We start from the raw sequence: 23,112 nt of genomic DNA on the forward strand, positions 1-23,112 counted from the left end.
CGTCCTTGACGAAAGCACCGAATATATCTCCCTCTCTCATCTGTAACGCGACGAAAATTTCTCTTCGCACATTCGGACGTCCTGCGGCGAAGAAGAGAAATGAAAAAAAACAGTAAGAAAAAGAAAAGGTCAGCGCGCGTTGCGAAGCGGACCACCTTTTTGCCGCTGCATCCTCATGATTCTTGTGTACATACAACTTAACTATATCGGACTCAACAAGTGTCGAGTTTGCCCAGAAATTTCTCACGTTCTACTAGTTTATGGTACCTACACCTAGATACTTTTCCTCTCGGATTATATTGTTCAGGCCAGGAGGAAGGAAGAGCTAGGCATCGGACATTTCTCTTATAAATATGTAGTTTTTTTATTTTTGTTTTTACAAATTTAGTTTCCTTCTTTTTTTTTTTTTTTTTTACTTCGGGGGGCGCGGGGCGGAGGGAGACCGAGGGTGCGATCTATCACTCTCATTCGCACCGCGGTGTCTGCAGCTAGGCTGGGAGACACCGAGGCCCCGTCACATCAGTTACCCTCGACGGACAAGAGAACAGAGAAACGCTTGAGCCGAGCTCAACTTTGTGGCCTCCTATTTTTCAAAATGATAAAAATAAGTCCTCCTATTCCACGTCAGATCGGAATCATCCCTGTACAAAGCCAGCTGGATGAGAGAAGAATGGAAAGGATTGGAAAAAAAAAACAAAAAAAAAAAAACGAAAGAAATAGAAAGAGGAAAACGCTGACTCCGATTTCATCTAGTCGCCGTTGTGTGGGTTTATACGGATATATATATATACATATATACGTATATGCACGGTTATAAAATCTAAACGATAACAAATTGGAAGGGATTCGAATTGACGTTTGGAGCTTTCCTACAGAAATCAATAAATATAGGTACGCGGGGTGTGCAGAGGTATACCTATAATAGAGCTTACCTGCTAGTGCGTCGGATTTTGGATGATGAACGTCTGAACAGTTGTTGCGATAAATCTGAGCCCTCGATATTATTTGAACGGGGGAATCGATACGCTCGGCAGATACATCGGGGGGGCGGAAAATCGCCGATGAATCGCACGCTCTTGAAATTTGAATCGATCACTTACGGCGTAATAATCCGTCGCGGAGAATGAAAAATTAATAATTTTCCAGCCCGATTTTCATCATTTCCACATTATCCTCCACCCGTCCTTCCCTCGCTGTTTTCATACTTTTTTATTTCTCTCCTCATTTTTCTCTTTAATTCCACCGCGCGTCTGTCCCCTGGAGCTTGAAATGGCAACAAAGGAGAATCGACGTGCCCCAGTTCGCGGGGGAGACTACTTTTGCGTGTGTTGGGCACACAGGTCTACGCCCGCCGTACGAAATATCTATCGGAGTCAGAAAAGCCCAAAGTCTAAAGCTCCTTCTTCCCCCCTCCGCCCGCCCGCTATTTCCGGTTGCATCGCCGTTTCTCCTTTATTTAGGGAATAGTTCGCAAAGTAACTTACCCACTTCATGACGAAAACTTCTTCCCGCTGCAGCTTCGAACATTCAGTTTTAGGTTTATGGGCCAAGTTATACAACTGGTATAATTCGTAAGGCGCGCGTGATGTAACCCAAAATTATACCACGCACACGGTATATATACCTAACTTATGGTACACCCCTGCAAATAGCTTTCACTCGATAAATCTTCGAAACTCGCGCGGTTTTTGCTATTATACACGGTACGTTACGGTTCTGTTTTTTTTTTTTTTTCTCTCTTTCTTTTTTCATTTATTTGATTTTAGTTCATTTCCTCATACCCGACGAAGAGAATTTTCATGGGATGAACGAATAACGTTGAAGCTAGATTTATATAATTTTTATTCGTTGAGTTTTTTTTCAACCAGTTATTGAGAGGCGTGGAATAATCCTTTTTCGCACCGTGCGAAGGGTGAGTGGCGAAATCTGATGACAGGATTTTCATATTTATGAAAAATAAATATAACACACGCGGATAGAGATGCGCTTCGGGTGTGTGAAAGCTGCGAACGAGCGTGTCGGTTTTAAGTTTCTCTCAATCCATCAGAAAGCTGGACTACGACGTGTAACCAACTGTCATGAAAGAAACGGCGAGGGAATGTCAGAAAAAATTTATGGAAAGAATGCGGGAAAATGAAAATGAGGATTAGGGATCAGATGAAAATGTGAAGAAAATTCAGCCACGAAAAACATACCTACGTAGTAAAAGGAAAGAGAAACGCATCAGAGGATAGAAAAAAAAAACAAAAAAGAAAGCGAAATCGGAAGTTGTACTTCTCTGGAAAATCTAAATAATTCTGAAAGTCCTCGTCTAAGACCGCGGGGACTAAGGGGTGGGGGGGAGATACGCTCGATAGGACAACGGGAATTCCCGGAAAAGTTATCCCTCGGCTGGTAGCGTCTTTATTCCACGTTTCCACATCCCCGAAAACGTCGATTCATGCCCTCCGTTCGTTCAGGTGGAGCAATATTCGCCGAACGAAGCGGAAACCGACGTTCCGAGTTCACAAAGATTTTTCGACATTTCGACGATATCCGTGTTTGCGCAAAAAGAATTCAGACTTCGTTTATTTATTTGTTCATTTTTCATAGCGTTGAAAAATTTTGGAACTTTAAAATTTTTTATTTCAACCGAATTCGTTTTAGTATAATAGCGGCGAATGAGAGTCGACTAAAATTCGATCAGTGCCTACCGATCACCCGATGACGTTTCGAATGTAGAATACACAAGCGTGTGGTTCGTCGCGCGGTGAAGGGTAGAGTGATCAATTGATCATTTCACGTCAAACGAAGCGCTGGCTTTGTTTGAAATTTGGCCTTGCCGTTCCACGACATGAATATTTTTTTCAGCCGATATATCGTACGTCCGATGAACCGCTGAGAAGATAAAAGAAAACGTAGAAAACAATATATATCGACGTTAAAAATTATCCGACCGGTGATAACACGTTAGACGAAGCAAAAGGTTTCACTCGTCCAGATATAAAAGGCGAGCGATGAATGTGGAAAAATTTGTTTCACTCATCGCCACGCGATGTCAGAAAACGTTAGCGAATATTCATAAATATTACACCCGTACGGTATAATATTATTATTATTCAGAGTCTATAACTTTCGTCCCTCCGATGCTCGCCAAGGTTCTTTTCGAGGGAAACGTATAGCTGGGCTACAGTAATTACATGCAAAAGGCAATTGGCTCCGTTGAAGCCGGCGAAATTATTCCGAAAAGGCGGCTACGTAGAAGCGCAAGGAGAAAAATTTAATCTCGTTTTAGCTGAGTGGTAGAAATTTGAACTTCTTATGTATCGGGAAGCGAATTGAAAGTGTGTAAAAGTAGGAAGGAACAAAAAATGCAGAAAAAAAAAGAAAAAGTTTTGCGATGATACCGAGGTGCTCCTCGGGCACCCGTGTACACACCTCGCGGTCTACCCGGTGTAAATTTTCCATTCATTTCAGAAATGACGTTTCACCCCTTCATTCTTTTCTCGCCCTATTCCAGGGCTGGGACTCTAGGGGGTACTAGTCGAGAATAGAAAGACAATACCTCGAAGTCTATTAGGGCTTAGAGTAGCGAGTTTGTAGTACGCCAGCGGAGTACCGCCACTCCTCCGTTATAGAGCGTAAGAGTCTGCTGCAGCACCATCCGGCAGCCGTGATATTTTCCGGGTGTTGGTTGGCGTGCACCGGTCCTAAGAGTCGGTAAGGGCTTACCCTCTTCCAAGGGGTGACCGCGCGCGCTCCGTACGCCCTGAGGGATGGAAAACGAGAGGGATGAGAATATCGAGTCTACCGAAAGGGAGGGATATTTTATCAAATTGCACTACGCTAGATTGCACCTTATGATACTAGTTACTGGGGCGTGACGCGTTTCGCCCGAATTCGGATGGAAAAGCGACATCGGGAATGGGCGAAACCCCCGAACACGCGTAGTTCGTAGACGTATGGTAAACCGTGAGTAAATTTTGGATTTTTCTTTTTGTTTTTCAGATGCAGAGAGAAGCTTAGGCGCGGGGGTCAGCCCAGGGACGGCTCCGAGGGGGGCACCGTCCTCTCCTGCCCCCCTCGAAAGAACCGGAACAACCGAGACGCCGGCGTCGAGCGCTTCTCAAATTGCGAAGTCGACACCGCCGATATCACCGTCGTCCCAAACGACCGTCACAAACGTAACCGCACCCGCGTCCCTCAACGCGACTAAAGGCACGCCATCGACAACCTCGTCGGCAGTCATAACCGGACTCGACAAATCCGTTCTTCAGGTGAGCGAATTAAAAACGATTGAAATGAAAATTGAAACAACGTATTTCGCTACCGCGGAGATGGTTTTGGAACAGCCGCTGATATATATTATATATTGTCGGAAGAACATTTGGTAAAGGCAGTTTTACGATACTGTTATCATTATGCGATGGGGTGGGCGATATCGAATCTTTGGTAACGAGGTGCTAGACGAGGGAAGTAAAGTGTTGCCCACTTGAATTCAAAGTAAAATTCGATCGAGAAAAACGGTCGTGGATGCTGCGGTGGTGGTAGGTGGCGGATGGTGGTTACCAACCGAACTTACGTACGCGTGGTATGAGAGGTAGCTTAAGCTCGAGCTCGTTTGCCCGGAGGTATAAAATTGAGGTGAAAGTGAAGAGGAGCAGGAGCAGGAGCGGGAGCAGAAGAAGGAGAAAGGGAAAAAGAAGAAGGCGAAGGAGCTGGCGAAAAGAGTGCTAAGATAAGATGAAAGTAATGGCCACTCTGTAAGAAACCTTTGACGCTTGTTTTGTGAGCGAAAGTTTTATCCAGCCTCGGTATTCGGGTTGAAAAACGATGGTGAAAAAGGCTCGATTTTACAACATCCGCGAGACCTTGTGACCCCGCACTTTAGAAACGCCTATTAAGTTTTTCCTACCCATGAGCTTGAAATGTCGCGACATTTTAAATCGGCTGAAAATCTACCGGAAATTTAATGTTCTTCGAAATAATTCACACAACGTAGAACCGCGTTTTTATATCGGTAGAATAAAATGAAAACTGCGTAGGCGATTGAACGGAAAAAAAAAATGTATATATATATAATTCGAGGATATGAGCCCAGAGAGTTCGGTAGGAGGTACGACACGTTTGTCATTTGACATTTCGGTTGATATCCGACAAAAGGTGTCGTTTTGTTTCGGGAATGGGGTAACCTTATTTTGAGCTCGCAATTATCGTCCAATATCACGTCTCGTATACACATGTACAAAAGTGAAGTGAAACAGATAGAAAAGGTAATGTCCGGCGAACAGGCTCCGTTGAATATTTCATTTCCTAGACGAAAAGCTAGAGGGCTGATCAGACCGGTAAATTAGATTTGTCTCGCGTGGGAGGGCTAGACGCCGAATCGAAGGGTTTGACACTCGAGTTTTACCGGCAACTATATCCCGGTAACTCGGTCAACTTTATTAAGTTGTAACATAATCCACCTATCGCCTTTTACGCTTCTCACATTTTGTCATCCCTTGGCTCATCTCAGGTGGGTATCTGAAGCGGTTCGCTCTTTCAATATCGCCAGCTTTCGTTCCTTTCCCCGTAGCCTCGCGTTGTCATAATTTTACGCGAAGTGGTGAAAGGAAGAGGCGAAAACTGAAGCCTCCCGCAGTTCCCTTCGGGTATCCCGGGGCGCGGTAATAGTGCTAATTGCGTATATTAAATCCATAAATTCCAGATATTTCTCGAAGGCTTTGGTCGGGACGAAGACGCGTTGAGACTACCCCTCGGAGATGCGGACACGAATAACACGGTTTCATATAAACCTCCAGGTTGTTGAATTTCGAGACATGTGCCGTAAAACGGGACACATCCACCTGCCACCCCCGTGCACATCTACGTCGTACTCGATGGAGGAATGTTATTACGTTTTCCGCAAGAATTTCTCTTATCATTCCGACCCTCCACCTCCACCCCCGCCCCCGTTCCTTCATTTCTCCGTTATTCCAATGAATCCATCGTCATATCCGTCCGTTCGAGTTGTGCAGTTGTCTCGTAGCCGGTCCAAACATTTCCCGTACAATTGATTCCGACCAAGCCGCCACGGTGACACCGTACAGTTTCCCTACACGATGCTCCAGAACATTTCCCTTCGTTCGCAGCTAGATATCTGAGCCAACGGAATTGTCGGGATTATCAGGAATCCCAACTGTTAGATATCGCGTTGATTCACCGTGAAAATTCGAACCTATCCTGATATCGAATTACAATCGTTCCCGCAAAATTTATCAAATCGAAGCGAATTCCGGTTGGACATTTTTGTCATCGATTCGCGATCGCCATTCGATGTTTTTGTCTGTTCGTTTATTTTTTTTTCCTGTCATTTTGAAGGTGGAATTCTTAGAAGCTAAAAGTTTAGAACTCTTGAAAGTATAGATGAGAATTGATATTCGTGGAGCGTGAATCGGAAACCATTTTGTCGAACGTCGAGCTTTGATGAAAAACTTTTCCACCTCATTTGATCTTGTAAGAATGAAAGCCGCTCGAACAATGTTCAACCTATAATTAGTTTGCCGATGAGGATTCCACCCGATTTATGAATCATCCACGTCTGCTACTTTTCAACACTCTCTCCTTCGACGTTAACCCGAAACTTTGCCGCATTTGAACCCCTGACTTGTTGAATTCGCGCGAAACGCATCGCGCTCGTCCTTTGCACAACGAAATTCCTTTCACTACGCGAAGAGAGAAAAAAAAAAAGAAAAAAAGATTATCGAACTGAAGACATTTCGGGGGAAATCGATTTCAAAACTCGACGCCTCAATTATGAACCACGCGACACAAGATCATCGAAAATATCCGGCCGTATGAAGCAACCACTCGAAATCAGGGATCTAATTTTGAGCGGTGTTGTATAGCGACGATCGAAGAGAGAGTCTCGATCAAAATACGCTTAATTAAATTTCGGTTGATTAATTTATTCCTCATAATAGTATACGATTCAAGAGAGAGAGAGGGAGAGAGAGAGAGAGAGAGAGAGAGAAACCAAAAGAAAGGAAACAGCAAGTTTCGATAATGAATTTTCGAGCGAAGTCTCAGTTTCCATAGACGGAGGATAATTTAGTAAATGAGATATATCTCCGTTCTTGTGAGGAAAAAAATTAATCCGCCTAATATAAAATCTGAGCTGTCCAGACGTTGTCAATGGGGAATTATCCCCCCGTCTCAGCCCTTTCCGTGGGTAAGATGAATCTACGGGAGTACGGGGCGAGCTGGTGTGTGTAGGTGTATAAAAGAAGAAGAAGGGTGGTAGTCAGGTAGTGTGTCCCGGCTTTGGGTTTTGGCTAAAGGGTCGTCAGTGCAGCATCCCTTCGGAAGGATATCCCTAGTCTCCCTATCCGCAGGGAGCCATAAAAAACTACCCATCTAAATTTACCCTGATCGATTATTCCGCGCTAGCATCGCGGTGTAGGTACTGCGAGGAGGAACGAAGAAAAAAAAAAAAAAAAAAGGAAGAAGACCGGAAAAACCGCACGCGGATATATCGAGCAGTAGCTCTTACTGCTACGGGAATCCCTGCCCAGGTACATCAGCGTACGCGGAAACAGGATTTCATACTCACCTGTCCCGATGTTTTTACCCTAATAACTCACCCCTCGAAAATTATCGTACCTCCATACATTTTTATCGCCGCTCCGGCACGTATACAAAGATATCAGGGAATGTGGATAGAATTTTTGTTTTTTCATGTTGGCTGCGGGTAGAGAGTGAAGAGGAAAAAGAGGGAAGAAAAAACCTCGGAGATTCATTCCCCGGAATTTAATCTTGTGATAATATTTGCTATACGTTACGTTTCGAAATGAGGTACAAAAGAAAAAAAAAAATTAAAAAAAAAGGAAAAAATGAATAAACATTGTGTTTCAACCACATAATTTAGCGCAGTGCGTGTTTGATCTTGGTTTTCATTGATATCAAAAAACTTGCGGGTTGTCGAAAGTTACGTTGCGTAGATAAGCGACCGTGGATTCTCCATTTTGATCATTTATATACCTATACTTCCGAAACACGTGATGCATGTATTTAATTAATCGTTCAATTATCTCGCGAAGTAAATCGTGTCGAGTGAAACTCGTGTGATTAATCATAATCGATAGAAGGTCAACCCCCTCGGTATCATCGGTGATCTCCTTTTTTTCCATTATGCGAATCATTGTTAATATCATTTCGTATAATCTTCATCTATTTTGTTCCATTTTATTTTTTTTTTTTTTCAAATTTCATATCGCAGAGTGCTTCCTGTTTCGTTTCATACTACCCGATCCAATTTTGAATAATTGAGAGAAAAAAAAGCCCACATGTTGATTCACTAATTGGTTTGCCCCGAGGTTTGACCTGAGCTTTGTTCATCAAACTGCCCCGCCTTTTATTTACTGATCTATTTCACGTAATTAATTTTTTTGCCGTTTTCATTAGATGCGTGATTTATTTTTCACTTTCACCCACGCATCGTTTACTCATAACTCGCCGGTTCAACGACGAATCTAACCATCCAACGTAATTCGTTCTAAAATTGTAAAAAAAAAAAAAAAAATTTTACATCGGCGATAAATAGAGAAAAAAATCTCCGCCATCGCAAGCTAATAAATCTTTTGGTTATTAATATTTTTTTTTTTTTTTCGTTCGGTTCTCCTCGTACAGACGAAAATGCGCTTTTGCTGCATGGACGGCTGGCAAATATAGCTGTTCGTAGCGCGCACTAATTACATCGTTTAGTTTATGACCACACCGCGGGTTCCCTGTCATATAGGATCGTAAAATCCGGTCGCGCTGCCGCGGTGGCGACAAAAACGGATGGAACAACAACGGTAACAAAAGCGAATAAACTTTGCAATGATACCGCGCGTTGCCGTCCACGTAGCGTGGACGGCAACCGAGACACGCACTTTCGTTGGAAAAGTTGCCTACGGCAAAACTCAATTTCAACGCTGTTTTCGTACCGTATGCACATGTATTTATTATATACCGGAGATAAATGTATAATACGCGTGTAGTAACGTCCGTAGTATATGCACGAGGGATTTCGAAGGGGTAACGCAACCCGACCGTTTCAAACTCCGACAATAAACTAAATCCAATCGAATCGCTGCGGTCGCATCGTTTCCCTATCTTTGCTATGATCATCAGGCGAAAGGTTTTGCGCGGTTTGAGAGAGACGGCGAATAAATAACATATATATATGTATGTATATATGTATATATATGTACGTAGCGCGCGTATGCACTGGATGAATGTGCCGTTTGTTCGGTGGATTCGGATTTCTCGTTCCGCTTTACGTCCGTAACCCGTACCCGTATACATATATCCACCGGAATTTTCACCCGCTGACAGCCACTTACGAGAGAAGTTGATCGTCGGACAGGCAGACGGGTATTTCCTGCTAATTTCCGCTACCAAACACATCCATGTTCCGGTCTTCTTCGCGTCTCTCGGTATACCTATATTATACCCGTATACGAATCCCCCCTCTCCCCCCAATATCGACGGGTGTGCCGATATTTGAACTGCAACAAAGAGAGGAAAAAACAACTTTTGAATGGACGAAAAATGAACGGAGAAACGAAGAGAAAAGTAAAAAAAGGAGAAACGTGCTCCGTTCCACAGCACGACTTCGATGGGGGATGAAATTTTGTTTATATTGAGGCTACAACGTCGATGTCCACGGAACACAGAACGAATTTCAACTTTGAATATACCCCGTACAACTTTCTCGAACCCGCTACTCTCCCTCGGGTACGATACAACAATAAAAATAACAAAAATCATCGAAGAACGGAAAAACTACCAAACGTAATAACGCTATTGGGGCGGCGAACGGATACAACCTATAAGTTGAGACTGCGGTGAAAAAAAAAAAGAAAAGTTCTAACCTTTTTTTACCTTCAACCGCAAAATCTTTCGCCGAAAGATCTTCCGGTCGGACGATCGCGCCCTTAAATTTTGAAGGGCGCGATAGCATTCCGACGTCCTTGAATTTCTGAAATTTTCAAACATCGTTCTCGTACCGTACAGTTTTCTGTGTATACAGAATTTCGAGAACTATAATTCCTTGAAACGTAGAGCGAATACTATCGCAATGTAAACAGAGTGGACCTTGACGATGACGAGTGACGACGCGGAGAGTTTGACTCACAATCAGTATCGCGCTTAGCTCTGAAAAGACCGGTCACATACACGTGCGTTGATTTTTACTCAATTAGTCAGCTGTTTTTTTCGTCCAATTTATTTATTCGTTTTGCGAAAAGTGGGAAATTTTCTGTACGCCGTCCCGTGAGTACCGCGTGTAATTGGACGAAACTTTTTGTGTAGAAAAATAAAGAAATCCGTGCAGTCGTAGACTTAATTACTCGTACTTTTAGTAAATCGAATTTTCTTCTTTCGGTAAGAATTACAGTTTTTTCTCTCTCATTTGATTCGAAATTCCGTTAATTATTCGCACTTTCTTGCATATCATTTGCAGATACGCGATTGGCTCACAGTTGAGGAAGAGATGCTACGTCAGGAGGCTGTGGTCGTCGGTGACGTCGACGAGATCTTGCAGCTGCTCGACAAACAGAAGGTAAGCGTCCGAAACCTTGGAAAATTTATTCCACCCCACGGAACGGCAAGTTTTCTGTATTACCAACCCTTGGAAAAATCCACCCCGTTCTTCGTTCGCCTCGGGCTTATCGACTGGCGATGAAACGCTTCTTTACCGTAAGGGGAGAAAACAACCCCCGAAATTTCACGTACGAAAATTCTTCGTACCTTTCTCCTCTCGACCACCATCTAACGAGGGGCGCGTAAAATCGCCTAACGAACTCAAAGGGTCAATGCTCAATGTCAAAGACCCTCCGGGTGGTTCGCACCCTGACATTGACATTGGAAAAACCAAAGAATGTAGCACCTGAAAAGCCACACCCAGGGAATACGGATGATGCTCACAAGACGAAAGAAGGTAGAATGACAAATCATCATCATCGATCGTTTTCGCGACTCGATATTGGTATCGATGGTCATCGATCGTTTTGTGCGTAGTCACCGTACAGGATGATAAAGTAATTCGCTGTTCAGGGGACGTCCTATTCCCAACAGCTGCGAGCGCAACACAAACAGATTTATTTATCATGCGAAGGACGAGGGTCGTTATTACTTTCTTCCTGGTTTTATTTCCTAACTGTTTAGGGTCGTGTCTGACAACCGTTGCTCTCTCGTTGTAATTTAGAACCGTACATACCCCATAAACGTACCTACGTATATATATACGCCCATAAATACCTGCCTTACAGGACTAGCTCTAAAACTACAAAACTAGCCCTGTTAAAACTAACTAGTTTCTGTAAACTTACAACTTGAGTTACTGGTACGTTTTTTTAATTTTACTTTTATTTTTCTTCTTTTAATTTGTACCTCGCAGTACGTTTCATTTTTTTTTTTTGTTTTTTTTTTCCACCTCATTAGCTCTTTCCAGCCAACAGTTTTTTTTTTTCCTGTGTTCCTATAAATTTTTATCAGCGATCATCAGGTTCTTGAAACGATACTCAAGACTCACCCTCTTAGTTTTTTTTTTCATCGCCACCTCCGATGTATTTTCCATTTATTGAAGGAGCATTACTTGCCATTTTACATGCGATTTCTACGAGATGAAACGACGACGCGTGGGTTCGGTTGGTTCGGAAGCCTGATAGAGAAATAATCATTAAATAGGAAATGAGCGAAACGTAATCGCCCGCTAGTCAGCGTCATTAGCAAGTAGCTAAAAACAATGGGTTGTTACGGTGGCGCCTATTATTGATTTCCGATTGGAAACGACAGAGTTGAGAGAAGAGGAGAGAATAGAAGGTGAGGTTAGTAACATTCCTACGTAGTACTACTACGAGTACTCCGCACAACTTGACGTTAAATTGAGAACGGGAGAGCAGCTTCGCCGAACGGAGAAAAGGGAGGTTCTCGTCTCGGTATACCGTGAATGGAATTGTTTCTCCCCGTTTCAGTCAGGCACGGCGCGGCGCGAACTAATCAGTCTAAACGACCGCGTATAATTTCTCAAGGATATTTTTCCATCCTCCGTCGCGCGATCCGATCGTCTTTTCTCGGTTTTTCCAATCATCTCCCGCTACGTCGCTTCCTCGGACTTATATTTCGCTCTCCTGAATCTCATGTATACCTATAGACACGGATAGGATAAATTCGTTCGCATGTCCAAGACAATCTGTCATGCGACGGTGGATAAAATTGGTATGGAAATTTCGGCAGCTCTATAGCATAGCCCATAATATGTAGCGCCGTGGCTGTTGGGACGATTATATTCACCGCCGCGGTACAAAGCCGCCGAGGAAGGGTGAAGAGTTGAGGGGAGGGTAAAGCTCTGCCTCGGAATGAGAACGACATTGGAAACGCTGAACCGAACCGAACTCGACTCGACTCGACTCGACTCAACTCAGCTCAACTCGACCCGACTGAGCTACTGAAATGATGATCGAGGAACACGCGACCAAATCATGCGATACCTATAGGGTAGCTGGGTACCATGCAAGTGTTAATTATGGGCTAGTAGGTATTGTAGGGCCAATTTCGAAGGGGGTTTTCTGACTGCGATTACACGCATTCATCTCCTCCGTACTTTCATTTCACTTTTTTCTTTCTTTATTTTCTCTCTTTCTCACGAGCTTTCTCTTCTTCATTTTGACGGATACGTTTCCGCGGTGCTTTGTACTTTTTTTTTTGGATTTCTCATTCTCCGTTGGATGTTTGATTTTGTGAAATTAATTTAAGTTTTGGAAGGCGCAATTGGAAGAGAAAATCTGTACAGATGGAGGGGACTAATACTCCGCGTCGTTAATGCGGAGATTTTGTACAGATATAACGGGCGAGAAATCCGATTTCACTATTTAGGGGACGGTCGTTCCGCGGGGCACCCTACTTTTGCCATTATATCGCCATCTTTCTCTATTATAAATTATAGCGAAAATTTCGTGGATGTATAGTATGTATATCCAAGGCGCAAGTGGTTATATCCCCACGATCTCTGAGGCGCGCCCATTTGTAGAACAATATGCCCGGTATAAACCGCCGGTCTCATCCCTAATTCTCCTATGAAAACAGACTCCACTCGTTATAATTATACTTACGTTTTCAACCCTTTTCAAAGGGCTTATATTTCAGAGATACGAGAGTTATCCGGGCATACATGCGCGAATAACCCATTCCCATCAAAGTCCAAATAGGGTAGATTGGGAAATCGCGAAACTCAAACTTTCCCTTTTTATATTCGTGAAACCAAAAATCGGAGGTAAAAAAAAGCGTGGCGCGTTTTTGTCACATTCCGTAATAAAGGAGCACCGCGGAAATTGGTTGATGTCGGAAGGGGTGCAGGGCGGAGGTGAGAGTTGCCCTATGCGCCCTTTTTGAGGTTGCGTTAAATTAACGCCAGCTTTACTCAATGTCGTAGTTACCAGTAATTAAGTTTACTTGGGACACGAAAAGCAGACTGGCGAAGGGGTGGAAGAGAAAAGGAATTGCGACGTATGGCGTACGAGAAACTACCCCTAAGGCTAGTCGTTACAGTGTATACGCGGAGCGGAGCACGGCGTAAGTTTAGTAACCTATCAGAGGGAATTACGCAGCCATGCGAGCTGAATTTTGCCCTCAAAATTTCCTCTGCCCTGGAGTGGAGTGCGCGTCTCTAAACGGGCGGAGGGTTGAGGATGGATTTTTTTTTTCTTTTTTCCACGTCTTCTATCCCAGCCTCGCAAAACTGTGTATTACGAGTAGACTTTTATAGTTGATTAATATTGAATTACACGGTTAGATGAATTCAAGATTGAATGAGGGGCGAAATGAACATCGGTTATTCGAAAGAAAGAATAACAGTAGATGTCGTAAACGCTGAACATGTATAATGTGTTATGTCGGAGCTTTACTTGTGTATCGATACACCGAACTGACAGTTAATTCATACTAGGCGATGAAATCCGCTTTACACAGAGTGCAGTGCGTACCTGTGCATTCGCCTATACTCGGGTTCTCACTCCGACGAAATTCCAGCGTCAATCAGTTGCACGTACCCATGCACGTATAGCTATACAGCAAGTTCAAATGTAAGGGATTGATATGCGGTACGAACATATTGCAAATCTGTATTTGAACTCCCCTAATTCGACGGTTCTATTTACACGTGTATGCCTAGTAATGTTCGTATCGATGATTATACATCGACTCCATCTTTTTTTTTCAGTTTTTTTTTCGCTACACTCTAACCCATATTCACCCATTCGCGTGTCGGAATTCGTCGATGATTACCACTATGGGAGGGTATCAAAGGCTCGAGGTCTCTGAAACACGAAACATAGAAAAACCAAAAAACTAGATAATCATTCGCGTGATTGAACTATTAATTGAAACACAACAACGACGGATGTAACTCGACTATATCTTGTGGAAAATAATAAAAGGGAAATGAAAACGGATAGACGAAAAATCGTCGATTGAATCGTTAATTGTGTATTGGATCGTATTCGTTCAGATCACACGAGTTGCGATAATTTACGGTAATCACGAGAATCGTTATATCGAACGATGTGAGGTGTGCCCGTATATTCCGTCAAGTTCGGTTGTTCGCGATTGCCGGGTGTTTGCACCCCTTGCTACGAAATTCGAGTCCCCTTGCCATAGGGCAACAATCCTAGCGAAACACAGGAGATATGGTATAGAGGCGAAGCGCCGCGAGGTGCGGTTCGGTCTTCCCCATCCAGCAGAAGCAGCAGCAGCAGCGGTAGCTGTTTCCCTGCCTTTCCCTTCACTTCGCTCTTCTCTCCGGGCAATCCCAACGCCCGAAAACCCGTGGGGGATGCTGCACACCCCCCCCTGTTTTCTCCCCACGTTTCACGCTCCCCGTGCGATTTCTCCAGTATCTCGACGCGCCTCTTACCAAATGCACGTGTTGTTACTTTCTCCTCTGATTGTAAGAAATTCATCCGTTCAAAAATCGCCGCGAATTTCAATTCGAAAAAATTTCTTTACCAAAAAATTGTTCATCGCGTACTCGTCGCGATTGTATGTTACGTAAAAAAAAAAACCACAACAACAATTTTCAAATTCGGTTATTTATAACATGTAGATCTTTTTTTTTCTAATTTTGCGGCTTTTTTCTTTCTATTTTATCGTTCTTGTACAACGAGAATTTTCCCCACATTCACCGTCTTCGCGTGAAAAAATTATAGAAAAGAATAAAAAATCGTATCAATTGAACGAATCAAACGACGTAGAAAGCTCGTCACAGTTAGGGTATTTTTCGCCATTTAGTTTCATGTATTTTTTCTTGTCGATTGATACGCGAGACGTTCTTGAGGACATTCTGTACAGTGTGTACGCGTAGTTAGAGAAATCAAGGTTACGCCGGACGAAAACGTGGCCTCGAGCGAAAATCGATAGCAACCCCTCGACGCGACGGATAAAGTATTGGCACCTGCCTACGCCGGAAGCGACGCCTTTACTCACATCGCGGCGTCCCGGCGACCGACACTTGTATAACTATCGTACATCGTACCTACGAATACGCAAGACGAAAATAGCTATCTGTCTGTCATTGACTGTTTTTTGCCAGTTTTATTCTTCATTGGTCATGCCTAACCACCTGTCAAAAGCAACTCTAGTACGGAACGAATGAAAAATGCACTTATAGGAAATCGACGATTCACGATTCGGGAATAAATGATTTTAGAAAAATTTCTCATCGGCGTGATTTCAAATTTCCATCATCATCATCGTTATATGTTTGATCAAGGAAATTGAACACGAACTATACTATGTAACTAACAATCGTAGATATATACGTACATGTGCCTATGTACATACATCATATCGTATAATAAAATAATTGCAGAATCGTGAGTCGGTACCATTACATTAACCGCGTGTCCAATCGCGATAGGAAATTATTGTTGGGCGAAGGGAGGTTCGAAACAAAAACCGAAACAAAAAAGACGAAGAAGTAAAAGCCGAAAACTACATATATGTTGAGACGGAAAATGAGAGGAGATGCAAAATTTCTCTCCATTTTTTTATTGTTCTGGTTATTGTATATTTTCCTCCTATTGAGAGTCATTTCGAATAGAATTCGTTTCGCGTTATGGTAATCGCCATCGGTTGCTCCGGTCATGCAATTTTCATTCACATGTACCACGAACGTTGAATTATTTTACCCTTTAACTATTTTTTTTTCTCTCTCCTTTCCATCGGACTTTCTCAGAGGTGAGCTAAATAAGTGGTGGTAATAAGTGGAGCTTTTTAGTCATCGAATGTAATGAAGACGATTACATCGTGTGGATATACCGTCGATGATTTTGTTCCGTCGAATTGAAAACTTTATTTCTTTCACTTCCACTGTTGTTTTCTCGACTGTAAATATTTTTTTATCGTAATGGATCATCCAACACCGGTGTCTCAATCCAGCCCGTCGTCGTCTACTTCGTCTAACAGCGGTACCCTGCAGCTACGTTTTAATGTAAGTTCTACGCCGAAAACTGATCTCCCAAATACGTCTAATATATAATCGAAATTCGATACTTCGTCGAGAATGTACATTATTATTATTACTATTTGAAAAAAAAAATATTGATATTAAACGAAAAAAAGGGGAATAGAACAAAAAGAACGAAGGAGATAAATAAACTTTCGTTTAACTTGTCGCATACAGCGGGGGTCGTTTGGAATATTTTAAGGGATGTGAAAAGTTTGAGGCGTCGGAATATTTAGGCAGTAATTTATTATCTCTATAATCCCGTTCCTGCTGCTGCTGCAGTTTATATTCTCGGTCGTTTTTCTCTTCGTTCTTCTTTTTTTTGGGGGATTTTTCATTTTTCGTGGTCAATTAGGTACCTTGTACTGTACGTATGTCGCGTACAGTTCCTTTTCAGAATTCGTATTTGTTTTTTGTTTCTCAAATTTGAAGTCGAAGGTATCATCTGTTCGATGAGATGCGTTAGAAGGATTTGTCCGATCGTTAATTCAGGAAATTTTTACCCTCGACCTCCATTTTTGGATGATCATCAGAAAGTGAAATTTGAATATCTTTGGCGTAGGAATATACGACGTATATAAGCGAAAAATGTTGGAAATCGAACCCCCGATTCAATTTAGTCGAAGAATGCGAGTCCGAAGATTGTGGCGGTAGAATGTTGAGCAAGTGTTCTTCGTTATCTCTCCTCTACCTTTTTGATCGTCGGATTCCATCTTTCCTATACCTATATAACCGGTGTGCTTCGTTATTTAAGAGACTTTTCAAGTTTTAATAACAGAGGACTTTCCGAAGTTTGCAAAACTGCTTGAAGAATACATTATACTTATTCGTTGACGGCGCGGTTTATGGTCTCCCTACATGTATGTGTATCCCTCGCCTGATGTATTATTATAAATAATAAGATGAAAAATACAACGAAAGAAAATATCATTCGACATTCGAAGATCGAAATTGTTTTTTATATTTTTCTCTTCTCTGACATCGAAAGAGATGAGTGCGAATTTTATTATGTGATCATCGTCGTGTTCTCGGGAATATAATTTCTGAAAAATTCAAAATAACTCGAAAAATTAATTGAACAAATTGGCAAATATTCGTGAGTATGCGCACATCCTACGTAGGTACTTATACATAACGAATACGCTTACAATTCGCAAAATCGCTTATAAACCAAGCCGAGAGTTTGTTTTAGCGAATTCAAAATAACAATTCGAACGTTTTGTCCCGTGAAGTTGGGATATCGATTGAAATATTCTTACAATGCAATTACGCGCGGGGTGACCAGGCTGAAAGGAGAGTGAGGTAAAAAGGCAATTAACTCTGGAATAAAGGCGATTATAAGTATCGGCTTTCATTATTTTATTTTCGAATCACTTTATTTTGCAATTATTTTCTATCACATATATACGTGTAGTTCGTTTCGTAAATTGGATATTATGTAATAAATAATTCTGAAATATTGGCGATGATAATACGTAGCTTCTCCCTTCGTACGACAAAAACTGAAACACAGAACAATGCAAAAAAAAAAGAATAAGAAAAAAGACAACGTTATAATGATCGAACGTTAACTATATGACGATATCCGCGATTTTTGGGGTGGGCTAAAAAAAGGAAGGTAAAAAAAACTCATCTCTGTTTCCTGTAGGTGCAATTCATTACATTCATTCTCTCTCCCCCTTTTTTTGTCTCTCTCATCCTAATTCACCGCGTCGCTGGGAGGTTGAAATTTTGCGCATTTTACGCCCCTAACGAACGATGGGGAACTGCTATATGGTGATCAATTTCTTCGAATAATTGGAATCAATTTTTTTTTTTTTTTTTTTGATGAAAAGAAAAATGAACGATTCAACATCCGCCTTTTCCACGGACGAGGGTAAAGTTTTGTATCAGATAAACGGAAATTCTATGAACTTTCAATATAACTTGGATGTGATTTTTTTTTTTTTGTCAATTTTTAATACAGTCGGTGGTTCGTGATTCATTATTTCAAATTCTACGTACGAAATCGGAAGTAATAAATGAAAGAAAATGAGAACAAATTAGAAACAAAAAGAACGAAAAGGTAACGAGTTTAAAAAAGATTCGCGGATATATATATCGCTAAATAATTATTATATCATACACATCGTCGAGAGAAGGTGGGCGGGTATAGGGAGAGTCCTTTGAGCTTTCGAACCCTTTAGCGGTTCGCGTACACACATAAAACCGGGTGTTTCAAACTGAGCGAACGTGTACGACGCACTTGCGTTTAATTAAAACGACCAGATTGGTACCAAAATTTAGAAATTATACGTGTGTAACACGTGTGTACATACGCCTTTGATACATAAAATAAAAAAAGATCGTGAAGTCGATATTTTTAACCATCACGATTATGTAATCCACTTTTTTTATTTTTTGATAAACGCATGTAGATAAAGGAGAATAAATTCCTTCAATCGGGTAATTGAGATCCAGTTTAGCGGTTTCAATTACATGATAGATAATTGAAAAAAAAAATTTTCATCCGACCAATCCCGTTTCATATGTTTGGAATGGTTTCTTTTTTTTTCATCGTTCATCAATTTAGGTTGAATTATTGTTGTTCTACCATTTAACGACGTTCATTCATATTCCATGTGTACTTACGTGTGTAACCCTAAGTCGTCGATTTATTATTTCCGTCTGGTACCCAATCTGGCTTCCTCTCTTTCGTCTGTACACACGTACAATCGGATCTGAGTATTTGAAAGCAGGAGTACCAGCACTAGCACTTTAGATAGGCGAGCGAGCTCTCTCCGAGTAAGCTTACATGAGGTGAGATGAAATCTCTCTTGCAAGGCTTCTGCACGAAACTAAAACGGAGCAAATGAACTAGCTGAAATACTTAATGGTTACTCACTCGCTAATCGAATTCAATGTACACTAGTTGAAATTTAGATGATTTTCTCGGAATGGGAGACACATGAATCGTCGATCGCCTCTTATCGATGAATTCCCGACCTCGAAAGCAATTTTATTTTTCTTGTTTCTCAATTCTTTTCGATTCTTCTTTCGATCCAATTTCAATTTAGGATTATTCGAGTAACATAATGTTCGAGAATTTTTCTTTTTCATACCGTAAGCGAGTGGAAAAAAAATATTCTCATCTTGTACATCCTGTAACGCTTTTCATTTTATTTTTTTCGAATTGGTTTTTTCCTCCTGTTGTTTCTGTTTCTGTTTTTTTTTTTTCTTTATATTTTAGGTGGAACGTTTCTCGGATTAGAAAGACTTAACGTACCCATTGTTTTCATAATCCAATCCCACCCAGCGTAGAAAATCCTAAAATCCTTGCAGTACTCAACTTGCCGTTCTCACTGCATGACGTGTTACTTCCGCGTTGTAAAATACTTGTTGAAATTAAGACGCTAAGTACGACAAAAAATCTTTTTTTTTTTTCTTTCTGTCAGTAAACCTGATTTTTTTCTCTACGTACTCGATGAAATAATTCTTCAAAAATCCTTATTTCTTACTAACAATAAGCGGAATGGAATCATCGCCCCGGATCCTGAAATTTATGTTTTTTCAACCTCGCGTTAAATTTTCGTGATGACCCATTTTATCTTCTCCACTTTGTTTTCAGAATGTACTACGAGAATTGGAGCAAAAGAAACCGCAGTTGGACGAGCTGGTTCATACCGCGGAAAATCTACGGGCGGACACTAATCGACAGCAGCTTCATGGAAAGGGTGAGTAGTCCGTCCTCATTTTTGTTCTCATTTCTTTTTTTTTAACATGAAAGATAAAAAGAACGAACGAACAAGAGGGATTCAACAAATTGAAATGTATCATCGAAATATCACAATTTTAGTCTGCGGTAAAAGTCACAACCCCCTCCCCCCTTCCTCCCTCAACATTTATAACTTTTTTAATCTCATCGTTTTTCTCCTTTTTTTTATATACAAAGAGAAAAAGAAATATCGAAATTACAAAGTTGAAGGAATGAGAGGAGAAAATTTTTTTTTTTAATTACCTAGTTTTACATTTTTGACGTGAGCAGAGAAATTTTCTTTCTCTTTCTTCGGTTTATTCTGGTACGTTATCACCCGATGTTAAATCGCATTATTCCACGTCTCGTTTCGCGGAAGCAGATGATAAGTAAAAAACAAGAAGGAGAAAAAAAAAAAAAATGGAAAAGAAAAAAGGAAGCTCTCTTGTTGAGGGTAGCTGAGAAGAAGGTGGATTTAAATTTGACAAGTTTTGAGCGGCAGATTCGATATTACCTACTATGAGCTCGCGTGCGATCCTTTCTCTTTTCTCTTCTGCAGGCCTTCCCACTTCTAGCTTCTCACTTCAACCTTAGAGTTCCTGTATAACGTTCAGGTATTTGAGAAATTTCATTACCAGACCCCCATATTTTAAACCGTCTGGTGTACGAGTAAAACCTACCGGCGTTTGTGTTAGCCGTGGTGATATTTGCGTCGTCATCCGCGGATGTCCGGGTATCATTTTAACCATGTAGTTATTCTATTATTTCCGAAAAATCCTACCGTGCTTTTTCAAATCGAATATTCAACCGCACGTCCGGATGTTATATTCGCCTCCGGTAATACACTTACACGGTTTAAACTCACGCGGAGTTATATTTAATGAAATTATTTGAGAATGGAATTTGTGTCGCTCAAAATTACCTAATAAACGCCTGTTAACAAACCGTAGGAAAACCACCCCTTGAAGTTGACATTTCAAACTATAACGTGATATGTGTACGCGTATTGTTTAATTACTCCTCTACCTGCCAACTACTTTCATTACAATTCCCTCGGGAATTCAAACATACCGTGTCTTTCTTGAATTTGTATTCTAATTTTAAACTCGTCGTTACGTTCACATTACATTATACATGAATTCTGTAAACGTGAACATATGTACGTATGTTATGTTTTAGGTACTATTATAAATTCATAGTTGCTCGTTGATGAAATTTTTTGCATTTTTGCTCTCGTTATTTTATAGAATATATTTTCAAAAAATTAATCTCGCATTTTTGAGAGTGCATTGGTCCGATAGATACCGAATTGTATGAAAAAGAAAACCATACATCGATTCATCGATCGTTCGATTTACGTAAATCTGATGATTCGAATAACCGCCGGTGATCGTCTGCCGCGATGATCAAATTTACGTAGCTTTTATTCGCCCGTCAAGCGCGTATAATATGGCGAAATTTGATGTAGGGTACTCCAGAAATGTGGAAATGACAGATGATCGCTGGTGACGTACGACGAAATTAGCTGCGAACGATTCACCGTACATCTAATATCCAATTTTACCCACCCCACTCAATCAATTAGCAGAGCCTATCTAATCGCTTTTTAAAAGAATAATCGCCTCTTCTGCATGTCGTTAAAATTACCAAATTTCTCGATATAATTCAATAGAAATCTAACCCTTATCCTCGATTGAACTTCAATCGTTGCAACGGAGTAATTAATTCAACGCCGAAATAAAGGAGATTTTTTTTTTTTTTCTCTTCAAGTGGCTTTCAACTGATATAACAACCTTTGTAATTGTTTGTTGGCGTTAGAGAGATACGAATCTGCCAAGCTCACCGTTTTCGAGCCGAGTACAAGAAGGTTATATTCCTACCTCTTCAAAGATTAGAATCATTGCTCGTAAACGTAAGAAAATGGAGACGATGATTAAAGGTGCCGACTTTAATGACTACGAGTACCGTTGCAGTTATAGAAGGGAAAAAAGTGGACGAATACATGGAGAAGAGAGTTTCAACGTCGTTTACAAAGTGCATAAAATTATTAGGGCTATTATCCACTTCTTTCTCATCTGTAGTCGATTTTGTACTTGAATTATTCGAGACGTGAATTGAAATTAGATGCAACGAACGGCAAAGGTGGTTCATAATCGGATTTTAAGAAAAAAAATCGGACGAAGATCAGAAAAAAAAGAATTGCTCGCGAATGAATTCCGGTGAAACGTTTCACTTGTTGTTAATTACGAGGGTGAAATCTATATGTTTTCGTTGCAATGATTTGGCTCCTCTGATTTTCGTCGCCTAGCAAAGCACGTCGTTCCGCAGTTCTTCTTGCGCTGCATCTATACAGTGATACGGGGAAAGTTAGTTCGTTGGTTGTAACTTCATAAAACCATTTACAAATTCAACTCGTGCGCGTGCTGTAGGTGTACCATGGCTATGGACTATACGTTTCGTGAAGAAAAAATGAAAAAAAGGGAGAAGAAACGGAAAATAGAGTTAGTTACGAGTAACCACTTTGCTAAACTTGGAACTTGTTACTTTGGAAAAGTGCACCGCTACCGGTATGGCGTCGCAGGTCCGACGACACGTTGATCTCGTCCACTGGAAAACTTGACGCTTCTCCATTTCGTGTTCTAGTTGATTTTCATTATTTCTTTCGAGAAATGAATAGTCCTTCTCTCATAAGCGATCATCGCGTCGTGGCTAAAGCGAATCTGTAACATAATCAGCTAATTTTTGTAACAATTCTAATTATTTAACGAGTTGATGTAATCTTACGACGCGTTATTTTCGTACTCTTCTGTCTTATTATTCTTTGAAAAGCAGCCCTGAAGTGACCCCGGATAATTGTCTGGTTTACCTCGTC

At 41.2% G+C, this 23,112-nt stretch overlaps 1 protein-coding gene across 6 annotated transcripts in view; it reads left to right on the plus strand.

The window, feature by feature from the left end:
- LOC105690503 (dystrophin, isoforms A/C/F/G/H-like) overlaps positions 1–23,112 on the plus strand; it is a 231,919-nt gene that overhangs the window by 61,929 nt on the left and 146,878 nt on the right. For all 6 annotated transcript variants that reach the window (XM_048656447.1, XM_048656451.1, XM_048656450.1 and 3 more), the window contains 3 exons: positions 3,988–4,256; positions 10,469–10,567; positions 20,115–20,220. In XM_048656447.1, coding sequence (XP_048512404.1) covers positions 3,988–4,256; positions 10,469–10,567; positions 20,115–20,220 — 474 coding nt within the window. The remainder of the gene's footprint in view (positions 1–3,987; positions 4,257–10,468; positions 10,568–20,114; positions 20,221–23,112) is intronic.

Source organism: Athalia rosae, chromosome 6 (genome assembly GCF_917208135.1).
Source record: "Athalia rosae chromosome 6, iyAthRosa1.1, whole genome shotgun sequence".
NCBI classification, from domain to species: domain Eukaryota; kingdom Metazoa; phylum Arthropoda; class Insecta; order Hymenoptera; family Athaliidae; genus Athalia; species Athalia rosae.